At 47.6% G+C, this 18,924-nt stretch overlaps 4 protein-coding genes across 4 annotated transcripts; 2 read left to right on the top strand and 2 right to left on the bottom strand.

Annotated features, from left to right (window-relative positions):
• Positions 1–1,067: 1,067 nt before the first annotated feature.
• Positions 1,068–2,992, top strand: F4822DRAFT_310849 (acyl-CoA desaturase 1). The gene is made up of 2 exons (XM_051455321.1): positions 1,068–1,686; positions 1,743–2,992. The coding sequence occupies exons 1-2, from the start codon at positions 1,395–1,397 to the stop codon at positions 2,876–2,878; spliced, it is 1,428 nt and encodes a 475-aa protein (XP_051312038.1). The 5' UTR covers positions 1,068–1,394; the 3' UTR covers positions 2,879–2,992.
• Positions 2,993–4,901: 1,909 nt separating this feature from the next.
• Positions 4,902–8,443, bottom strand: F4822DRAFT_431134 (SNF2 family N-terminal domain-containing protein; the record flags this gene model as incomplete). Its single annotated transcript, XM_051461431.1, has 2 exons — positions 4,902–7,720; positions 7,783–8,443. 2 exons carry the CDS (start codon positions 8,441–8,443, stop codon positions 4,902–4,904), a joined length of 3,480 nt encoding a protein of 1,159 aa, XP_051312037.1.
• A 1,485-nt stretch (positions 8,444–9,928) lies between these two features.
• On the bottom strand, positions 9,929–10,420 carry F4822DRAFT_431133 (uncharacterized protein; the record flags this gene model as incomplete). The annotated part of the gene is made up of 1 exon (XM_051461430.1): positions 9,929–10,420. One exon carries the CDS (start codon positions 10,418–10,420, stop codon positions 9,929–9,931), a length of 492 nt encoding a protein of 163 aa, XP_051312036.1.
• Positions 10,421–12,220: 1,800 nt separating this feature from the next.
• On the top strand, positions 12,221–15,265 carry F4822DRAFT_310783 (phosphatidylinositol 3 and 4-kinase-domain-containing protein). Its single transcript, XM_051455320.1, has 3 exons — positions 12,221–12,987; positions 13,040–13,819; positions 13,879–15,265. The coding sequence occupies exons 1-3, from the start codon at positions 12,329–12,331 to the stop codon at positions 14,786–14,788; spliced, it is 2,349 nt and encodes a 782-aa protein (XP_051312035.1). The 5' UTR covers positions 12,221–12,328; the 3' UTR covers positions 14,789–15,265.
• The last annotated feature ends 3,659 nt before the right edge of the window (positions 15,266–18,924 follow it).

The raw sequence follows: 18,924 nt of genomic DNA, 5'->3' as shown, positions 1-18,924 counted from the left end.
TTGGATGTAAGCTTACAGCATATTTAGTTGTGGCGACCGAGATGTCCCAGCGAGTGCCGAGGCTAGATCCGAATGCGAGGATGTCCGCCTTGATGTTGTAATTACATATGCAGGTCCTGCATGTTGAAGGATCGAAAGGTCTGTCTGCTTTTCAATTAAAAAGACTTCAACGATGGTGGAGTGAGCGCGACAGTAAGATAGTAGGAGAACAGGATAGCCCGTTTTGTTGCAGATCAGGTACTTCCGATACCCTGGTAAAGAATGATGGCCTGTTTAATAATACCTAAAACGGAAAGACCCTTGAATTTTCCGGCGTTTTTATTGGTCCATCGTACTTGCGGCTTCGAAACCGCCACTATGGGAACTTCCCCAACAATTCAACAAATTTCAGACATCAAAGGAGGCACGGAAGGAAACTGCTTGCTACCTAGGTATTTGCTTAGGCAGCCACTGTCAGGTACCTTACTTGGAAAGGACACACTGCATTCCTAACAGAGAAAAGAAAAAAAAAGAAAAGAATTTTTTGCCTCTCCCCCGCACAAGTGCACCAGTGTCAACTTTTCAAATTGAAACAACTTCTTACCCTTCCCACCATAAACCCCAGCAATTTCCCTATTGGGCCTATCATATCAAGAAGGATTGCTTTCAGTCACTTAACCGCGTACCTCGATCGTCACTTTTTGTCATCCTCGGCTCCTACTTGCCGGTTTCCGCCGTGCTTTGTTCCTTGAGAAAATAGTGATTGTATTTTCTATTTTCTTCTCCCAAAATGCAATAAAATATTAGAAAAGGGGAGCGTTAAACAACGGTTGGGAATAGAATCGACTCACTATCAGACGTTCTAGTCGAATCTCGTCCGTCAACAAGTACCTTCCGGGGCTAAAGAAACTTTCCCACCAACTAATCATAAATCACACCGCTTTAAGTTTGAAGATACTTCTGGCATACAGATTCTCGGGTCGGGTTGGGAGGCAAAGTTCCTCCTAGGTACCAACGTGGTTAATCGGCCGGCCATCTAGACTGTGGTCTGACCGGGACTCGATACGTTCAGTATACCTTCCCGCCACCCGACCGCAGGGACACAGGGTTTACTGTCCCACCCAATCGTCCCCCATACCCACATGTACTACATGTACTGCATGGTACCTTGCCTTTAGTTCCATGCCTGGCTTTTTTTCTTCTCACTCCTCCCGCCAAATATAATAATTATATCTCCTTAAAAGCTACCACGTTTGCTTCCCTCTTCTCCTTCCCTTTCCTTGTCTTCAACCTCGCCGTGCGCCAAACCAACCAACCAACCCCAAGAGCCTTTCATCAGTCCTGAAGGCCCTTGCTGGTTTTAATACACCTCGACTAAATCCATTGTTGTCACTGGTTTGCATACAACGCTCAGCATGGCTTCCGAATCGACGAGCTCCGGGCCTGTCGCCGCCTCGGCCTTCCCCGATGGCACCAAGGACTACAAACCCTTACGGTCGACTAAGTACGACTTGAAGAAACCTCATATCACTGAATTCCCTATTACCTGGGGCAACTGGTACAAACATGTTAACTGGCTTAACACTACCTTCATTATCATTGTCCCTCTTATTGGAATGGTCAGCACATATTGGGTTCCCCTTCACTTCAAGACCGCACTCTTCGCTGTATTCTACTACTTCAATGCCGGTCTCGGTATCACAGCCGGTACGTTTGGAATTCCAGGACCCAATTAACCACCAGCGGACTAACATTTCGGATAGGATACCACCGACTTTGGGCTCACAGCTCTTACAAGGCCTCGCTCCCCGTCAAGATCTACCTGGCTGCTATGGGAGCTGCTGCTGTTGAGGGTTCTATTAGATGGTGGTCGAGAGACCACCGTGCTCACCACCGTTACACCGACACCGAGAAGGACCCGTACTCCGTTCGCAAGGGTCTTTTGTACTCTCACATTGGTTGGATGGTAATGAAGCAGAACCCTAAGCGTATCGGCCGAACCGACATCTCGGATCTGAACGACGACCCCGTTGTTGTTTGGCAGCACAGGAACTTCATCAAGAGTGTCATTACCATGGCTCTCATCGTTCCTACTATGGTTTGCGGTCTTGGTTGGGGTGACTGGTGGGGCGGATTCGTCTACGCTGGTATCCTCCGAATTTGCTTCGTTCAGCAAGCCACCTTCTGTGTCAACTCTCTTGCCCACTGGCTCGGTGACCAGCCCTTCGATGACCGCAACTCTCCTCGTGACCACGTCATCACTGCTCTCGTTACCCTTGGTGAGGGATACCACAACTTCCACCACGAATTCCCCTCGGACTACCGCAACGCCATTCAATGGTGGCAGTACGACCCTACCAAGTGGACTATCTGGACCTGGAAGAAGCTCGGCCTCGCCTACGATCTCAAGCAATTCCGCCAGAACGAAATCGAGAAGGGCCGTATCCAGCAGCTACAGAAGAAGATTGACCAGAAGCGAGCCAAGCTCGACTGGGGTATTCCTCTTGAACAACTACCCGTCATTGACTGGGATGACTACGTTTCTGAGTCGAAGAACGGCAAGGGTCTTGTCGCCATCGCCGGTGTTATCCACGATGTGACTGACTTCATCAAGGACCACCCCGGTGGCAAGGCTTTGATCTCCTCGGCTATTGGAAAGGACGCCACCGCTATCTTCAACGGTGGTGTTTACGAACACTCTAACGCCGCCCACAACTTGTTGTCAACCATGCGTGTCGGTGTTCTCCGAGGTGGTTGCGAAGTCGAAATCTGGAAGCGCTCTCACATGGAGGAGAAGGATGGCGCCTATGTCACCGACTCTTCTGGTCAACGAATTGTTCGCGCTGGTGATCAGGTCACGAGAATCGCGAAGCCTCTCGCTAGTGCTAACGCGGCATAAGTGCGCTTCTCAGAATCGAGATAGTATCTTCTGGCCGAGCTGGAAGGAATTGGGTTGTGAGGCATCGGGAAACGCCATAGTCTTCCCATTGGTCTCAGATATGAGTACCGTAATGCATGGGAATTAATGACGAGCAGCCACGGGGTCACTAACCCTGTGGTCTGATAATGATTCACTCGAAGAAAAAAAGGTTCTGTACATAAGAAGCCGGCGAGCACAACTACAGCATGTTGAGGCAACTCGTCCTCCGGAGTTTACTAGGAATGATTGGTGAAAGGGTTCGTTCGCATTACTTTATATGCAATTCGGTGGGCGTTGGCGTATCACTTTATGAGAATGAACGTTCCCGAAGCTTGGACTGGGTAACGAGAAAAAGAACTTATCTACTCAAGTAGAAATGAAATGCTAGATTGATACATTTTCAAACACTTTGCTTTAGTTCATCTGTAATATGTGAAGTGATCAATACTATTGAGTTGTGAATAATATACGGAAACACGAGGTTGTACTGCGAAGCCCAGAAAACAGGCGTGTCCAGTCCTACCGCCCTTTCATTCAATATTGACGAGTCACTAGAAGGTAGTAGGTAAGACGACACCTGTAGATATTTCTTGGTGGGTTATCTTTTCTTAGCAACGTCTTTTGATTTCCTGTCTTAAGTTGGGTTATTCAACTGATTGATCTCTTCTCGAATGCCTACCTGGGTGAGGTAGGACAGATGGTCCTCATTCACATGCCTACCTAGACACTTATACTGAATAATACGAAGTTGCCATACCATACCTCGGTATACTCAACCCTCACGCTATACTCCATCACAAATACCCCGGTTGGTTTACCCCTCAGCAACGACTTTTCCGACGAGTCTGCCCCTACCTAGCAAGCCACATAGATATGGACGATACTATATTACGTCAAAATGGGCTTGATCGGTCTAGTTCCAAGATACCTGACAATTAGGTGCATTTTGTTTATTCCCAACGGATGGGCCAGCCACCAGCGACATACTTCTTGCATATGCATATTGTTGATGATAGCACGGCATACTAGGTATATGTTGGGACCTGTTGAAAGCTATACCAATGGGTGTATACTATATCTCCGTATACGAGCCCACAAGTAAGTCGAAGCAAAGGAGAAGGATGGGTCTGGTTAAGTTAGTACCTAGGTATCTACGATGTATCGATCACTACGACGATATGACATCACGATATAGTTGAATATACTTGGCTTATGTAATGAACACTACGATTCCGATTCTCTGACAACGCAAGAGCCATAACCTTGCTACCTAGCATTTCCCAGACAGGTATGATATCCCGTCTACTAAAGTAAGTAAGGGCAATCATCTCAGGCAGCAAACATACACGCAGGTATACCAAGTCATCAAATACACATCAAGAACACATCAATAAAGCACCACTAGTCACACAAATTTCGTTCCTTCGTTCATTGAATCATTAACTCATTCGTCTATCTCGGAAGTCCGTCCGACTTCCGCCCCCCCTTTGGTCAATGACCGCGGAGTCTTTTGGTATCAAACATCCAGTATTAAAAGCCCGACAACCCGTAAAAGCTAAGGAAGAAGTGAATAAAGTGTTGTATCGTATCAACGTAGCCGTGGCACGAAGCCGATGCGAATTGTCTTCCCCATAGGCCAGGGCTCCCCTTTCATTCGTTCCCAAATCGAATCCAACGTCATTCAACGTGTCGTGTTATCTCGTGAGAGAATTGTTTTCTTTTTCTTTTTTTTTCTTTCATCTTCGAGTTTGCTTATTCGTATGCGGGTGTTCGTCTGTCCGTCCAACAGAATGCGCTTGGGAAAAAAAGAATGCTAACGTCATTGTCCTACTCGCCAGCAGGAAGGCCTTCAAAACGGCCAAACGCAGCCAGAACGCCTCGTAAATGCATTTCATGATGCCCTTCCTTCCACCCCTTGCCAACAAATAAAAAACGCCGTTACATATCCCCTAGATAATTAAAAGGGCATAAATTATAAGGCATAGCGTGAAAAAAGAATAGCCTATTTGAAGAGACTGCGAAGATCCATCAGCTTTTGTTTTGCTGCCTCTGCCTTGTCCATAACTCGGTTTCGGTCCATGCTGAGACTTGCAAGCTTCTTCTTTTTCTCTTGAAGATCGAGCATCTTTTCTTCGATGCTATTTTGCATGATGTATCTAACGGTACGTACGGGTCTCTTCTGCCCAAGTCGGTGCACACGGTCGACAGCTTGTGCTTCTGCTGCTGGGTTATACTGAGGTTCCATTACATAAACGTAATTTCCCGATGTGAGGTTCAACCCTAAACCTCCAGCCATAATCGACACTAATATGACGTGTACGGATCTGTCTTCGCGAAAAGCATCCATAGCGGCAGTTCGTGCCGTTCGACTCATCTTGCCGTCAAGGCGGGTGTATCGAATGCCAGCACTATCCAAGGCGATTTGGATAAGGTCAAGATGGGACGTCCAGGCTGAAAAAACGACTGATTTGAACGGGGGTTCATCGGGCTGAGCTTCACTGTCTGCCTTTGCCTTTAAGAGGTCGTCAACAAGGGCACGGGTTTTGGTGTGAGGGCCTGAGTATCCGGTATAAGTCTCCTTTGTTCGAATTTTATTCTCGTGCTTATGTGACTGATTGTGTCCCTCGTGTTCAACCTCGACCTTGCTCTTGCGAATCTCGTTGCAGGTGAAGCGGACATATTCTCTGCAGTAGGGACATGTACCTGAGCCTTGGTTGCCTGCTTCGGTTTTCCAAGGATCAATGCAGCCGGTACAAAGAAGATGAAAGCAAGCCGTCATATAGCCTAGTGTATCTTCTTCGCGTTCCGAATTGATATCCGTATTGTCATTTGAACCGATCTTACGTTGGCAGGAAATGCACAAATCATTGTTAGTTTCCTGCATCAACTCGAAAGCCTCGTAAGCCCTGGAATCTGCCAGTATTGATTTCTCATCGTCCTCGTCACTATCAAGGTCGATAGCAGATTCTTGGGTCATACCTTGTACGACCTCTAGATCATCATCACTAAGGAGATCCTTACCGTGCGCGGAGATGAGACGAAGCCTGAGAATAGACTGAAGAATGTGGATGTACGTTTTGCCACCGATCATCTTCTCCCTGCCTGCCGACAGGACCTTAACCTTATCTTGCGCGTTCTTCTCAAACAAGTCGTAGAGTTTACGCTCAGCAGGAGAAAATTCAAGCCGTACAATTTCATCCGTCCTTGGTGGCAGATCGATTTTATCCTTCAGGCGCCTGAGAGTAATACTGTCCACCAGAATTCGGAGCTTAGGCACGATTTCGGGATCACAAACCTTGAATGGAGCTGTAATGTACTGCGTGAACTTGCTCTTTTCGTCAAAAGGCTTGAGACGAAGGAAGGCTAGCAGTGCTGCAAGATCGTCTAGTTTATTCTGAACGGGAGTACCGGTCACAGCCCAACGGCGGCATGCTTGAAGGCGACAGATAGCCTTGAACTGTAGAGTAGATTGCTCTCGTATCATATGAGCCTCGTCAAGTACTACGCGAAACCACCCTACCTCTTCAAGGGGATATGGTCCGATTTTACCCTTGTTGCGGGATGCTACCTCGCTAGCAACGGATCCATAGGTGGTCAAAACGATATCGAACATAGCGAGTTTCTTGGGATCCTTGATGCGGTTAGATCCATGATAAATGTAGTATTTCAAGCCGCCGGGTTTGATGTGGGCCTTGATTTGTTCTTCCCAGTTTGTAATTGTGCTGAGAGGGCATATCAATAGTGTCGCTTTGCCGTTCTGCTTCAAAGGGGTCAAAGCAAGCGGCTGCGGCGCGGGTACGTCAAATTGTCCTGAAGAACTGGCTTTCTTCTTTGACGGCGGAGGTGCCTGTGGTTGCACGGGCAAGAGTTTTGACCACTTTTCAGCTTCGTCGAGCGAACCGGCGACAAGAGACAAGATGCTCAAAGTCTTCCCTAGACCCATCATATCCGCAAGAATACCACCATATGTCTCGGGAGGGGGACCACGCGCTGTGTGTCCTGTGATTACGTTGTAGTATGCATTCTGGCCATTAACCAGACGGAGTTGCCAGAAAGAATCAGCAATTTTACCCTCGTTGTCAAACTGACGTGGTTGTTCTTTGTTTGTCATGAAGTAGAGTCCCTGTTTCTGATGTTTCAGTAGTTCTGTCTGTACTAGAGAACAAGGCTCCATCTCGGGAAGTTCCTCATTCTTTGTGAGCGAGTCGAAAACTCCCATGACCTCTGATCGAATTTCTTCGACACTACGCATCGTCTGAGAAGGCACGGTTGTAGGAACCATCCTAGGTTGTTCCTTAACGGCAGGCGGTGGCCTGGGACCCTCTACAAGCTGTGGATTCTCGTATTTTATACCATTATCGACTCTTGGAGGGTTGCGAAGCCAGATGTTTCTCTGGGAGAGATGTTTCGCAACGGGCTTGCTACTCTTACGTGGGCCGTAAAGCATGAGGTCCAGCGTATAACGTGTAGACGTTGGCCTTCCCGATTCTTCTCCTGGTACCTTCGGCCGTGAAGGTATTCTGCAGTCGGTCCTTAGTTGTAGACGGGAATCTAGTAGTGTTGCGAGACCGGATGATGTCTCTGGGTCGACGGCTCCAACTATTCGACGGGTATGGTCACATGCGTGAATGATATTAGAAGACTCGCCAATCTTCCTTCTAAGTACGATTTTGACTTGAGGCCAATAAGTCGGCATAAGCGAGATAGCACCAGGCTTAGGGCTCGGAACAATGTGACAATTTAGTTTCGCGTTCTGGATCATACCATAACAGACCTCCTCATCTCTGAAATCCTGCATCGACACGAGGTCACTTTCATCCGCTATCGAAATGTTAGCAAAATATCCAGTTCAGCCTTCCAATTCTGTTGCCTAGCTAACTTACCAGCGTCGGTGAGATCTATAGCCTCGACTTGCTTGGGTCCATTTGGCTGATTAGAACCGTCTCGTCGTTTCTCTTGAACATATTGCCCGAGTTCCCCACTACCTCCGTGGCTTCCACCCATGAGTGCGCGCATCGGGTCGATACTATCTTCAGCCTCGACTTTTCGGCGTTTCGATTGGGGCACAAACATACGCTGCTCGACGTTATTTGTGCGATCGATCATCTCGGCGAAGTTGTTAGGCTGTGGCATAAACTGGCCATTGGTATAGGCAGGTTGAGGAGTGGTGGTAAAATTGTCCTGAGGAGTAGTGAACTGAAACTCGATGTCGGCTGAGTTGCTCGCGTTATTGAAAGGTCTGCTAGCAGCATCTTGTCTGGGGGTGGGCGTCGAGGCTCCGTAGCCTTTGGGATTGAGCAGAATCGCTGGGTTCAGATTGAATCTCGGTCCAGGTTGAATGGAGGCTTGTTCGAGGAGAATAGGGTTAGCATCGTTAATATCATTATGTGAGTGCTCTGTGTATGCGGGTTGTTGAGGTGGGTATAGAGGGTGGTTGTGAATTCCATCTTCTATGTACTCTGCTGTTTCTGGCGAAGTAGAAGTATTCGAAGGTGGAGGACAAGTAAAAGGGTTATTACCCTGTGCGCTGTTGTTTGATGCCATGTTGTTTACCCTCGTGGGCTATCACCGCGGACAAGGCGCGGCTGCATGCAGAATTGTCGGCGGTTTGATGGCGTTGTGATGTCGGTTTTCGAGGTGCCCACTGTAAAAACTACGGACTCATGACAAAGAAGAAGAGTGCGCCGGGAAGTATTGTATGCGCCGAGAGAAGGGGGCATCGGCGAGGCTACCTGAAAGACGAATGAGAGAATAGGTGAAAGAAACCGTTAACTGGGTGGGCGGCGAGGCGAGGCGAAGGAGAGGTACACAACAGATTTTAGGTAGGCGTGTTGAATGGGGAATCAAGCTTTATTTAGGCGGGTGAAGATTGGTCGGCCTAAGGCATGGAGTTTTTATTAGGATCGAATGGGAAAAATAAAGACGACAACAAAAAAATCTCAGTCGTCGACGCCGTCACGAGGACAATGTTAGGTGCCGTGTAGGGTTGTAGGGTGAGATGGTTGCGAGGGATGTGACAGTCAAGCTTCTGAAAATTCACAAATAATCGGGTTTGGTTGGTCGGTCGCTATTGACTAGGAACACTTCGGGACGCTTTCTCATGTTGACGTGAGAAGGTATCAAACGGGAATCAGAAGTATCGGAAGTATCGCGCATGTATCCTTCTTGTTTATTTATTATGACGCGGTACCTGCGGTACGAATCCGCAACTACTAAAGTGTGGGAATGAACAAGGGTTAGCAGCCGATAGGTGTAGCTTCCTCAATTTTAACACCCCGCCGATACCCCCAATACACTTTTATGCTGCAGCTACGACCGAAGTTACTCTCTCACTGCCTGATGCGTCGCAAATCAGAATTGATAGTGAAAAATGCTTGATTGGTCTGCTGACCAGCTGAAGGCCACCTCAACCTTCCCTCCCTTCTTAGCTTCTGTGCTCCCCATGGCCACGTGCCCCGCAGATCTGATAGACCCATTAAGCTGATGCAGATGCAGGCATCGTCGGCGTGGGGTCCACGGACCTTAGCATCCAATCCAAGTCCGACCCTATTGCCCCAGACCTGTACCAAAAAGTCCCGACGTCCTTGACAAACAACATTAATAAGAGGCATAACTGGCTATCATAAGTCCATGAATGTTTTTCATCCTATTGCCATTTTTTATTGTTGCTACGACTAAAAATATAATTTCCTCGACATGCAAACCCCTTTTATTTTCCTTTGTTGTACTCGTCCTTCCAACCCTGAAAGCAACCTTGATGCGTCGAAATGATTTTTCCAGCAAACGGTACATGTTTCCATTTATCCAAGAACAACTAATCCACTTATATTCGTAACAGCACAATGCCAACAATAGGTCATTTCCTCGAGACAAGATTTGTAAGTCAGATAGCGACATTTTTGTTGTACAGGTCTCAATCGTTGTAATCCGACGCGACGTCATTTCTCTTTCTGTGCTACGCTTTGCAGGCGGAAGTGACATCGCCGGATTTGCACTCTCTGAGAGCCTAACTTTCGGGTTCCAGTAATGTCATCCATCTTGCTTAGACTTCTGGGATGGACTGTCATTCCTTATTACGATCTCGTGGCGGAGGAAGGATGTCGCAATATGTTCGCCGATTTTCTTTGTTTCGCCTTCATGGGCTCGGCTTCGGCTCTGTGTCCTTTGCCGTCTTCGCTTCGATGACTCTTGAGTGTTTGGGGAACGGGATCTGGATGGTGATTGGCTTCGATGACGATTCAACTGCACAACACGAATGAGTTTTCTGCGTGTTGGAGACAGGGAACCACCCCTAAGCCGTGACGTGTTTCGGGAAACGTCTAGCCTTGAGGATGATCTGTGTCTGCACCGGCCACGGAAAGTAGCAGATTCCGTCGAAGGCATGCGAGTTGCCGTAACCTCCAAAGTTCCTAGTGGACTGCGCCGTCGTTTCCGTCCTCGTTGGTTGTCAGGCTCGGGTGATGAGAAGGTCGTAATAGTAATATCAATGAAACCCTCGTTTGCCATTGCTTGGGCTGCCATTACGAAGCGGGATATAATTGTCCAGTGAATTGGGTTGGTTTGGGCCCTGCTCCGTCTAAAATGATTTGGTATTGCCGTTTGTCGTTATTAACAAACGACAAATAGTAGGTAAGAGACAGATGATTGGAACGTTTGACGCCAAAGCAGTTGGTATCGTAAAACAGATTGGGTAACTACCTAAGTGATATATAAACCGATTCGTTACCTTAAATAAGGTGACCAAGCGTTCAGAGTCTAGAGAGAATGCAAGGAGCGGTGGGCAGAGAGGAATTAGGGAGAAATAAATCTTTGGATGAGAGACGATCCTGGTAGGTAAGCTCGGATCACATCAGCATAAGAAGCCAAGAGAAATTCCCCAGGAACCCCACGGGTTGGAAAAAAAAAGACAACCTGCCCGTCTAAGCTAAGAGTAGCCCGATGGTAGGGTTGGGATCGACGTTCACCCCCGGGATCTTCATATCAGACCGTCTTGGATTGGAGCATCTCACGACGGACGGGTTCGATACGATTGGTTAATCACCTAGCGCAACTGACGTAAACCTTGTGTCGAAGGAAGAGAAAGTGTGTCTCTAAGGTAGAGGTGGGCACATAAGTTGGAACTTGTCTCCCTCTCGTTGAGACTAACGAGGAGCGATGGTATGTTGGCTTGGAATCGAGAGTTTTCCAGGTTCAGACTACCTAAGTATGCAGAGACTATGTCGAGTACGATGCTCAGATGGTTCAACCAGTGCAAGAGCTATACGGTACAACTCTAGCTGCAGATGACTCGGGTAGCTCAGCCTATTGAAATGGGGATGGATTAGGATCATGTAGGGGATCGCGTGATGAAAATCTCATTGGAGCGATTAGTGATGATCTCGCCGAGTCGAATTTATTTAATTCGAGGGTTACTACCGCGAAGACCGCGCTGTAGGGTTGCTCTTATGAGGTATTATTTTGGGGAACATATATGCATTATTTTATCTTTGTTTCTTTCATGAACTGGTATGGAATCCAAACTTTGCTCCATACCTTGGGTGGTTCGTGAGACGGCGTGTCTTGGATGTGGCCATCTACCAGTAGCGGAAGCCTCCGATAGGGCGGGGTCGGTGTATTTAGGCTTACACTAGGACCCTAGGACCCAGTAGTCTAGGTACCCGAAAGGGGTGTTCAACGACGTAGGAATTTCGATATAATCTCGACATTTTTCATTGGAGTGTTGATGAAGTGGAGTGCTCCAGTTGAATTTTACTTGCAGTGGTTCATAAAATAGTTCATGGGCTCGATTTAGTTTTATCTACAACGTTATGTAGTGGATCTTGGAACTTAGAAGAATGGATGCCGCTTCTAAACTATGAATTGGTTATGTTACTTATGACGATATTGAGTTTTGACTACTCCAAATTATGACTAAGCACCAACGCAATCGAATTAGTGGATCTTTTGACCCTTCCATCCAATAAACGTATATGCATGTTATGTGGGGCCGCTACCATGGGAGGACCCTACATGTTGCAGACCTAGAACATTGAATCCATCCATCCAATCTTGCGTTAGTAATGTACTGTTCCTAGAAAATACCACCACCTAATTAATTGAACCGTGACGTGTTTCAACATCGACATACACCCAACAAATCTATCACCATTTCTTCCCATATTGTGCTTCAAAACATCTGATGTTGGTGTTGCTGTTGGCGTTCTTTTTTTCATAGTCCCTCTTTACTTTAACTCGTATTTCCATTCTTTGATCGACCGGTTGGAAAATCACTACCTAGGTGACACTAAGGCATTGGCTATTCATTAAACACGAGACAGGGGCAGGATCAAGCATTGTTAGAGCTAGCACCGGATATCATGGGAGAATGCGATAATTCTTCCTAAGTTACTTCATCAACATCAACCTTTTTACCTCTCCATTATTGCCAGCATGCCTCGAAATCGACCAGCTACCACCGGTTACGAACGTCTGGCTCAAGCCGACCAATTCAGCGATGAATCGGACGACGATGTCTTGGCACAGAGCTCTGCCTCTCTCCAACCACAATCCGCTCCACGATATGCACCCGCCACGCAACCACGCCCCCATTCGGGCATGACCTCCCCGAAACCCGTCCAAAAGTCCAGATATCGTCCAAAGCGAGTTCGAAGCAATTCCGGTGTTGATCTAAAAGCTATCAATGCGCGTTTGGAACGATGGGCTGACGAAATCGCATCGAAATTCAAAAGGGGAAAAGGAAGGGGTGGTCCAGGCGAGGAGGAACGTCTAGAAATTCATTACAGCGTTTTCCAACCTCCGGAGGGTGTGCGGCCCGCGACTTCAGAGACTCTAGCCGCTATGCCAGAACCTGCCATGTCCAAAGACGAGTTCGAAGCCATAGTAGAAAGCGTGCGTGATGCTATTGACCAAGGCATGCATCCGAGCATGATTACGCAAGGAAGCTCTGGAAGCTATTTCGCACGAAACACCGATGGCAAAATTGTTGGTGTATTTAAACCGAAAGACGAAGAACCATACGCAGCAGGGAATCCCAAGTGGAATAAATGGATTCACAGAAATCTATTTCCCTGCTGCTTCGGTCGAGCATGGTGAGTATTCGTCTAAGTAGGGAAATCGCGCAAGTTCTTAACCCATTTTTAGTTTAATTCCTAACCTCTCGTACGTGAGCGAAGCGGCGGCCTACGTCCTTGATTGTCAACTCCGCACCCACATAGTTCCCTATACGGACGTTGTTTACTTATCATCGAAATCATTCCACTATCCTTATTGGGACCGACGGAGTTTTTACAGGAAGAGAAAACCCCTTCCGGCTAAGCCAGGGAGTTTTCAAGTCTTTCTTAAGGGGTTTAAAGACGCCAATGTGTTTTTAAGAGAACACCCTTGGCCGGATCAATACTGGTCTAGCCTTCGTTCGAACGATACCCACCGGCATAGGCGGAGAAGATGGGCGGATAACTGCCGTCCATCTAGTAGAGCCGCTCGGGACGATGACAGCGAGAGCGACGACGAAAATGGCGCAGCAGAGCAACCACCTCTCGGACCGGATAATTTTATGTGGACCGAATCCTTAAAACAGGCCTTCCGCGAGGAGCTTGAGAAGCTGGTTATTTTGGATTACATTATGCGAAATACGGACAGAGGTCTTGATAATTGGATGGTAAAAGTCGACTGGAACACCCAGGCAGTGTCAATCGCCTCTGATCCTCCACAACTCAACATGGAGATCCCAGAAGAAGAGGAACAACCAGTAAGGCGGGTGGATTTGCCAGCGAGGAACAAGTCTAGGAGTCCCAATCCTTATAAGGCTCAAAAACCCATGAACGCGGCTAGGACGAGCAAAGTACCGGATCCCAAAATGTCACTTGGAGCAATCGATAACTCTTTGTCATGGCCATGGAAACATCCCGATGCATGGCGAAGGTAATTATATCCCGACCCAACGCCCCTATTCCCCAGCAAGCTAAACTAATTATGTAAAGTTTTCCGTTCGGTTGGTTATTCCTCCCAGTTGACCTCATTGGACGTCCTTTTTCGCAGAAAACCCGAGATCATTTCCTCCCTCTGCTCACTTCTACACAATGGTGGAGCCAAACTTCGCTCGAGCTGCGCAAGGTCTTCCAAATCGACCCGGATTTCCAAGAGAAGATGTTTTCCCGCCAAATGGCTGTTATGAAGGGTCAGGCTTGGAACGTGGTTGAAACATTAAAGACCCCGGACCATGGCCCGCTTGAGCTGACTCGACGAGCGAGGGTGTGCGTCTGGGATGACCTTGTGGAAGTTCCCGTTGCAGTGCCCATGCGCGCCGCTTCCTCGGAGATGCGTCGTAAAGCTGAGCCTGAGTTCCACAGGGCAATTGAAGAGGAGATGGACATTGGCGCGGCCAATTCCTCGGCGCCCACTCACCTGGTAGACGATCTACTTGGACTCTCGAGCCCCTTACCAAATCCTGGGCGCTTCGAGCTTGCAAGCTCACACGAGCAATCGCCGGATCGGACCGAACCGGCTTCAGCCGATTTCACGCCCAATGGAATTGCACAGAATCCGTTCGATGCGCTCTCGACGACGGGATCACCCGCAGCTACACGTCCAAAGCTCTCGCGCCCACCGAGGTCAAGCTATCAGGGACCACCTCGCACGCAGATGAATGCATATGCACCGCGTAGGGAGCGTGGGCATTCGTTTGCGACAGCTGCAAGCACACCTCGAAACGGAGCCTCTATTGCCACGAAACTATATAGCAATGGAAATGTATACGATGAGGATGACGATGATATAGAAGGGGACCTAGGATATGCTGCGGCAGAGACAATGGACGGCAACAGGAGGAAAGTGATTGTGGAGCGCCTCGAAACCGTCAAGGCTAGGAACCCCGTGTTTACTTGGTGCTAAGCACAGAGACAAGAGCCAAGAGAAGTGAGGATTTGGAAATTGGGTTGTACGGATATGGTGCCACTCCGACTCACTGACTGTAAGACTTCATTATATTCTAGCCCCCGGTGGCTCTACAACGGACAGGAAAGGAAAGAGCACGCGCAGTGGATAGAAGAAAGGCATGGGCACGGACACATGGAATCGCATGACCTGTATGGATTAGAGGGCGCGCAAAGCCTGGGTACAAGACGATACAATACGATAGAGCAACAACATAGCATGGCAAAGTTTGTAAAACAAGAACAAAATAATTATGTTGGTATTACACTTACGTGGCTGTTAAGCACTTATGTCTGTAGATAAATTGGGATTTGCTTACTTTGGACATGGGGTGCGATATATACATGGGGATTATACGTGCGAACCGGCACGACGGAACGGAACCGAGCCTAGCGTAGCATGAAGTTTCTAGGGTGTATTAGATGATGAAATTACTCTATAGCTTTCTGCTTATACTTCTTACTACTATTTTATTACACTACTTAATTTTGCGAAAGTGAGATGGGGAAAATAATAATATCCACTATGATAGCAGCGACAACAAAACCAATAGTAACAAAAGAAAATCAAAATAAATAAACAATAAAGGGAATTATTTCGCGGAATCGGTCAACAATTATCGAAATGTCGTCAGTTCCTCGTAACGAAATCAAGCATGAATTGCGACCCCAAGTCACGTTGCCGAGTGTTGGAGCGGGTTGTATTTTATGCTCCTACGTAGACTACGCATCGGGAACCAATGGTATTTAGAAAAACCGAGGTGTTTTTTTTTTTAACTGTTTCTCCCTTCTCTTCCATACATCCCTTGCTCTCTCCACATGGTGGCTGTATGGAGTAACTATTCTCTATCTACCATAAATACCTACCGACTTTTCCCTAGTTCCAATATTCCAATATATATGCTGTATGTCTCATCTATCTACCTCGGTACATGTCCTATACCTATCTAGGTACCTCGAGTTAGTGGTGATTTTCACCCCAATCACACGAGACCGAAAAGAAAAAGCAGTTAGAAGAGAATAGAAAAAAAGAAAGATCTTCAAGCTTAGTAAGAACGTAATAGGAAAGTCACAAGCCATCGCAGAAAAAAATTAATTATATTAAATAAAACCGGGGAGATAGAAAACGAAGAGATAGCATGCATATCTAGGTAGATTCTCAACTTCTCCATAACTACTATACTAAGAATAATATACATACATATTCGAACTTACTGATGACGATGAACGTTGAGACAAGCGGTTCCAGCAGAAAGGGAAGGAAGCGTGCCGGGTTCAGGGAAGAAGAGCACTAAAAGTGTGGGAAAATGCAGGCAATTAGAAAAGAAAAAGAAATGTGATATGTGACAGATCATAATTCCCTCTTTTTTTTTTCCTTTCCTTTCCCCTTCCACTCTAATACCCCTTGTACATATAGTATTTCTTATTTTCTTATTTTATTTCCCCTCCTCCCTCTTCCTCCCCTGCGTACCATATCCAAAACGGATGGGTACCCTCCCCCAGCTAGCCTACCAAGAAAAAAAAGCAGACCATAGAGAAAACCACGTTGAACCCACACACACTTGCACCTTTACCACACTTAACTCACTCTTACTTACTTTAGTATCTAGTACCCTATACCACACCCATATTCAACAGTAACAGTACCTAGGTAAGCTAAGGTTATGTACACTAACATATCACACACGTACCGTATCATAGACGCAGCAATTCCGCGACTGAAGGCCCGCGGGCGGCCCGCGATTGGGGATTGGGGGTCTGCCCGAAGGACGCGCCGCGGGGCCACACTTGGGGGGGCTTGGAACAACCCTTAGACCCTTGTCTCGCCATGCCCTGCCGCACATATCCAGGGTATCACACACGCCCATCTCATAGGACGATAGCTAAAAGCTGATACCTATTTACAATCAACCATCTCTCTAGGTATCCAATAGTTATACATATCGATATGCCTACACATATATACCTACCTGAAGTATACAAATATACATATACCTAATAATCTACCTACATATGGCCCTTTTTCTCTCCCTTACCCCTAACCCCCCCTTAATTCTCCTCCATACATGATAGCCTACATAACGCATGGCTCTCCATGTGCCAACCAGCTCGCCCAGCCCAGCCCAGCCCAGCCCAGCCTGCCTACCTTGCCTACGTCAGACAACGCAAATAAAACGGCCGGCTGACAAGCTCCTGCTCCAGTAAAGCCTCCTTGACACACCGAGAGAGAAAGAGTAGGCGAAGGGAGGGAGGAAGGAAAAGACGAGAAAATGAGGGCGGGGTACAGCCAACTAACAGAGCTTCATCAGCAATCAGCAAGCGGCAGGAAGCAAGTAATAACAGGTAACATTTTTTGATGTATCAGAAATAAATTTGGAAAAAAAATGGTAATGGCGCGTCTTCGTTCTCGGATTTGGGGGCTTAAAGAACAGCTCATGGCTGCAGGATGGGATGATGATGGAATCGAATGGATGGTAAGTGTTTGTAGTATGTGTGCGCGTACAGTTCTTGTTGTTTACATCGCCTGGCTGGTACTGCTACGCTGTCTTGTTACCCTACTGACGTACCCGGACCTATACGATTTTCAACTAGGTCATGGTATGTGATTCGTACCCGTCGGTTTCAACGTCGACCTACCTGACTCGCGTACCAAATCCCGGTGTCTTACTTATACCAATATCCTCCTTCCATACATGTATGTCTAGCCTGCATGGCACGTCGTATAGTCCGCCCAGCTGGGGGTGGCAGTGTTCGTCGGCAGATAATAGGTATCGTGTCATAAAAGGAAGGCCTCGAAAATACGTCACTGTCGCTGAAAAAAGGCGGTGACGAGGACGAAAGAATTCGGAACTATACAGCCATATTAAGGAGGGACTTACATTATAGATGAATATTCTATTAATGTAGACACTTGTAGAGAGTACATACCTCGTTAGTAATTGGGCCTTGCTTCGCTTCTCCGTGGGGGGATGTACCAGCCAACCGGGCAACGGGCGAAACAATCCTGAACAGGACCAGCCGCGGATGTCGTCGAGCGATCCATAGAGATCGCCGTACCAAGCTGCTGGGTAAGAGCCGGGTGTACAGTTAGCCATATCCAGCAGAGCATTGACTGTAAAGTCGCAACAGACGTATAAGGCGTTCCCGCGTACGCGGTAAGGCACCTTCGCCTCGCGTCTGCATGCTGCCGCACCCGAAAGGATCGAGGGGGCCTAGCAACCGGTGTGCCGCACTCTGGGAATTCGCAAAAACAACGGTCTTGGCTTTGCGAAAAACTGACCCTGGGGTGCCCTGGCCCAATCAAAGCTGGCGCAAGGAACCGTGAACCTGCAAACCAATCTAGCCGCAAAATGTTCCCAAACCAACAACAGTACATTGTACATACCTTTTACTGACACCTTCCCGCAGGGTCGCACCCTTGATTTCTAACCGACCCCTCCAGTCACCCCTAGCGCTGGTAAGCCATCCATGCTACTCCGGGAAATAGAACCAGTCGCTCGGGCTGGTAATACAAAACGATACCCATTCCACGCTTCCCGTAGCCCACCATTTCCCACGTGATTAATAAAAAATTCTGTTGCGCATTGGTATGGTACAGTGCCAGTCGGTAGAGAAATCGTTGGCTTACGAGAGCTATTATGTATTTATTCCCCTTCTACCGACTATGAGGATCGCAACCATGGTCTACCCAAGGCGGCTAGATTTGCAAGGTCAGGAAATCAATGCAAGGGTTACTATTGGTAACCCTCGCGGCGGAGGGTGAGGCTGGGCCAAATTAATCGTTTGAGACCGGCGCTTTTTTTCCGCTCTTTTCTCTTTTAGATCCTGATACAATCACGCCTGTAGTGTCTGACCCGATACTCTGGTACACGCTAATGCATGGCTCACTACCTTTAAAGAGCGTAAGACACATAATTGCGATGGTAATAAATGGGTAATGACGACGGTGAAGATTTGTTATATGCGTATCTGATTACCGTACGTCCAGATAGTTCGGCGAGGCTAGTAAAATCGAGATCGCTGATTGCAAAAGGCGAGATCACTCGAGCCGAAGGCCCGGAAAAGCCGAGTTCAACCGTGACCGACCAGAAGACC

The sequence above is a fragment of the Hypoxylon trugodes genome, assembly GCF_022578975.1.
Source record: "Hypoxylon trugodes strain CBS 135444 unplaced genomic scaffold F4822scaffold_7, whole genome shotgun sequence".
NCBI lineage: Eukaryota > Fungi > Ascomycota > Sordariomycetes > Xylariales > Hypoxylaceae > Hypoxylon > Hypoxylon trugodes.
The sequence above is the reverse complement of the archived record's forward strand: the minus strand, read 5'-3'. Positions and strand labels throughout refer to the sequence as shown.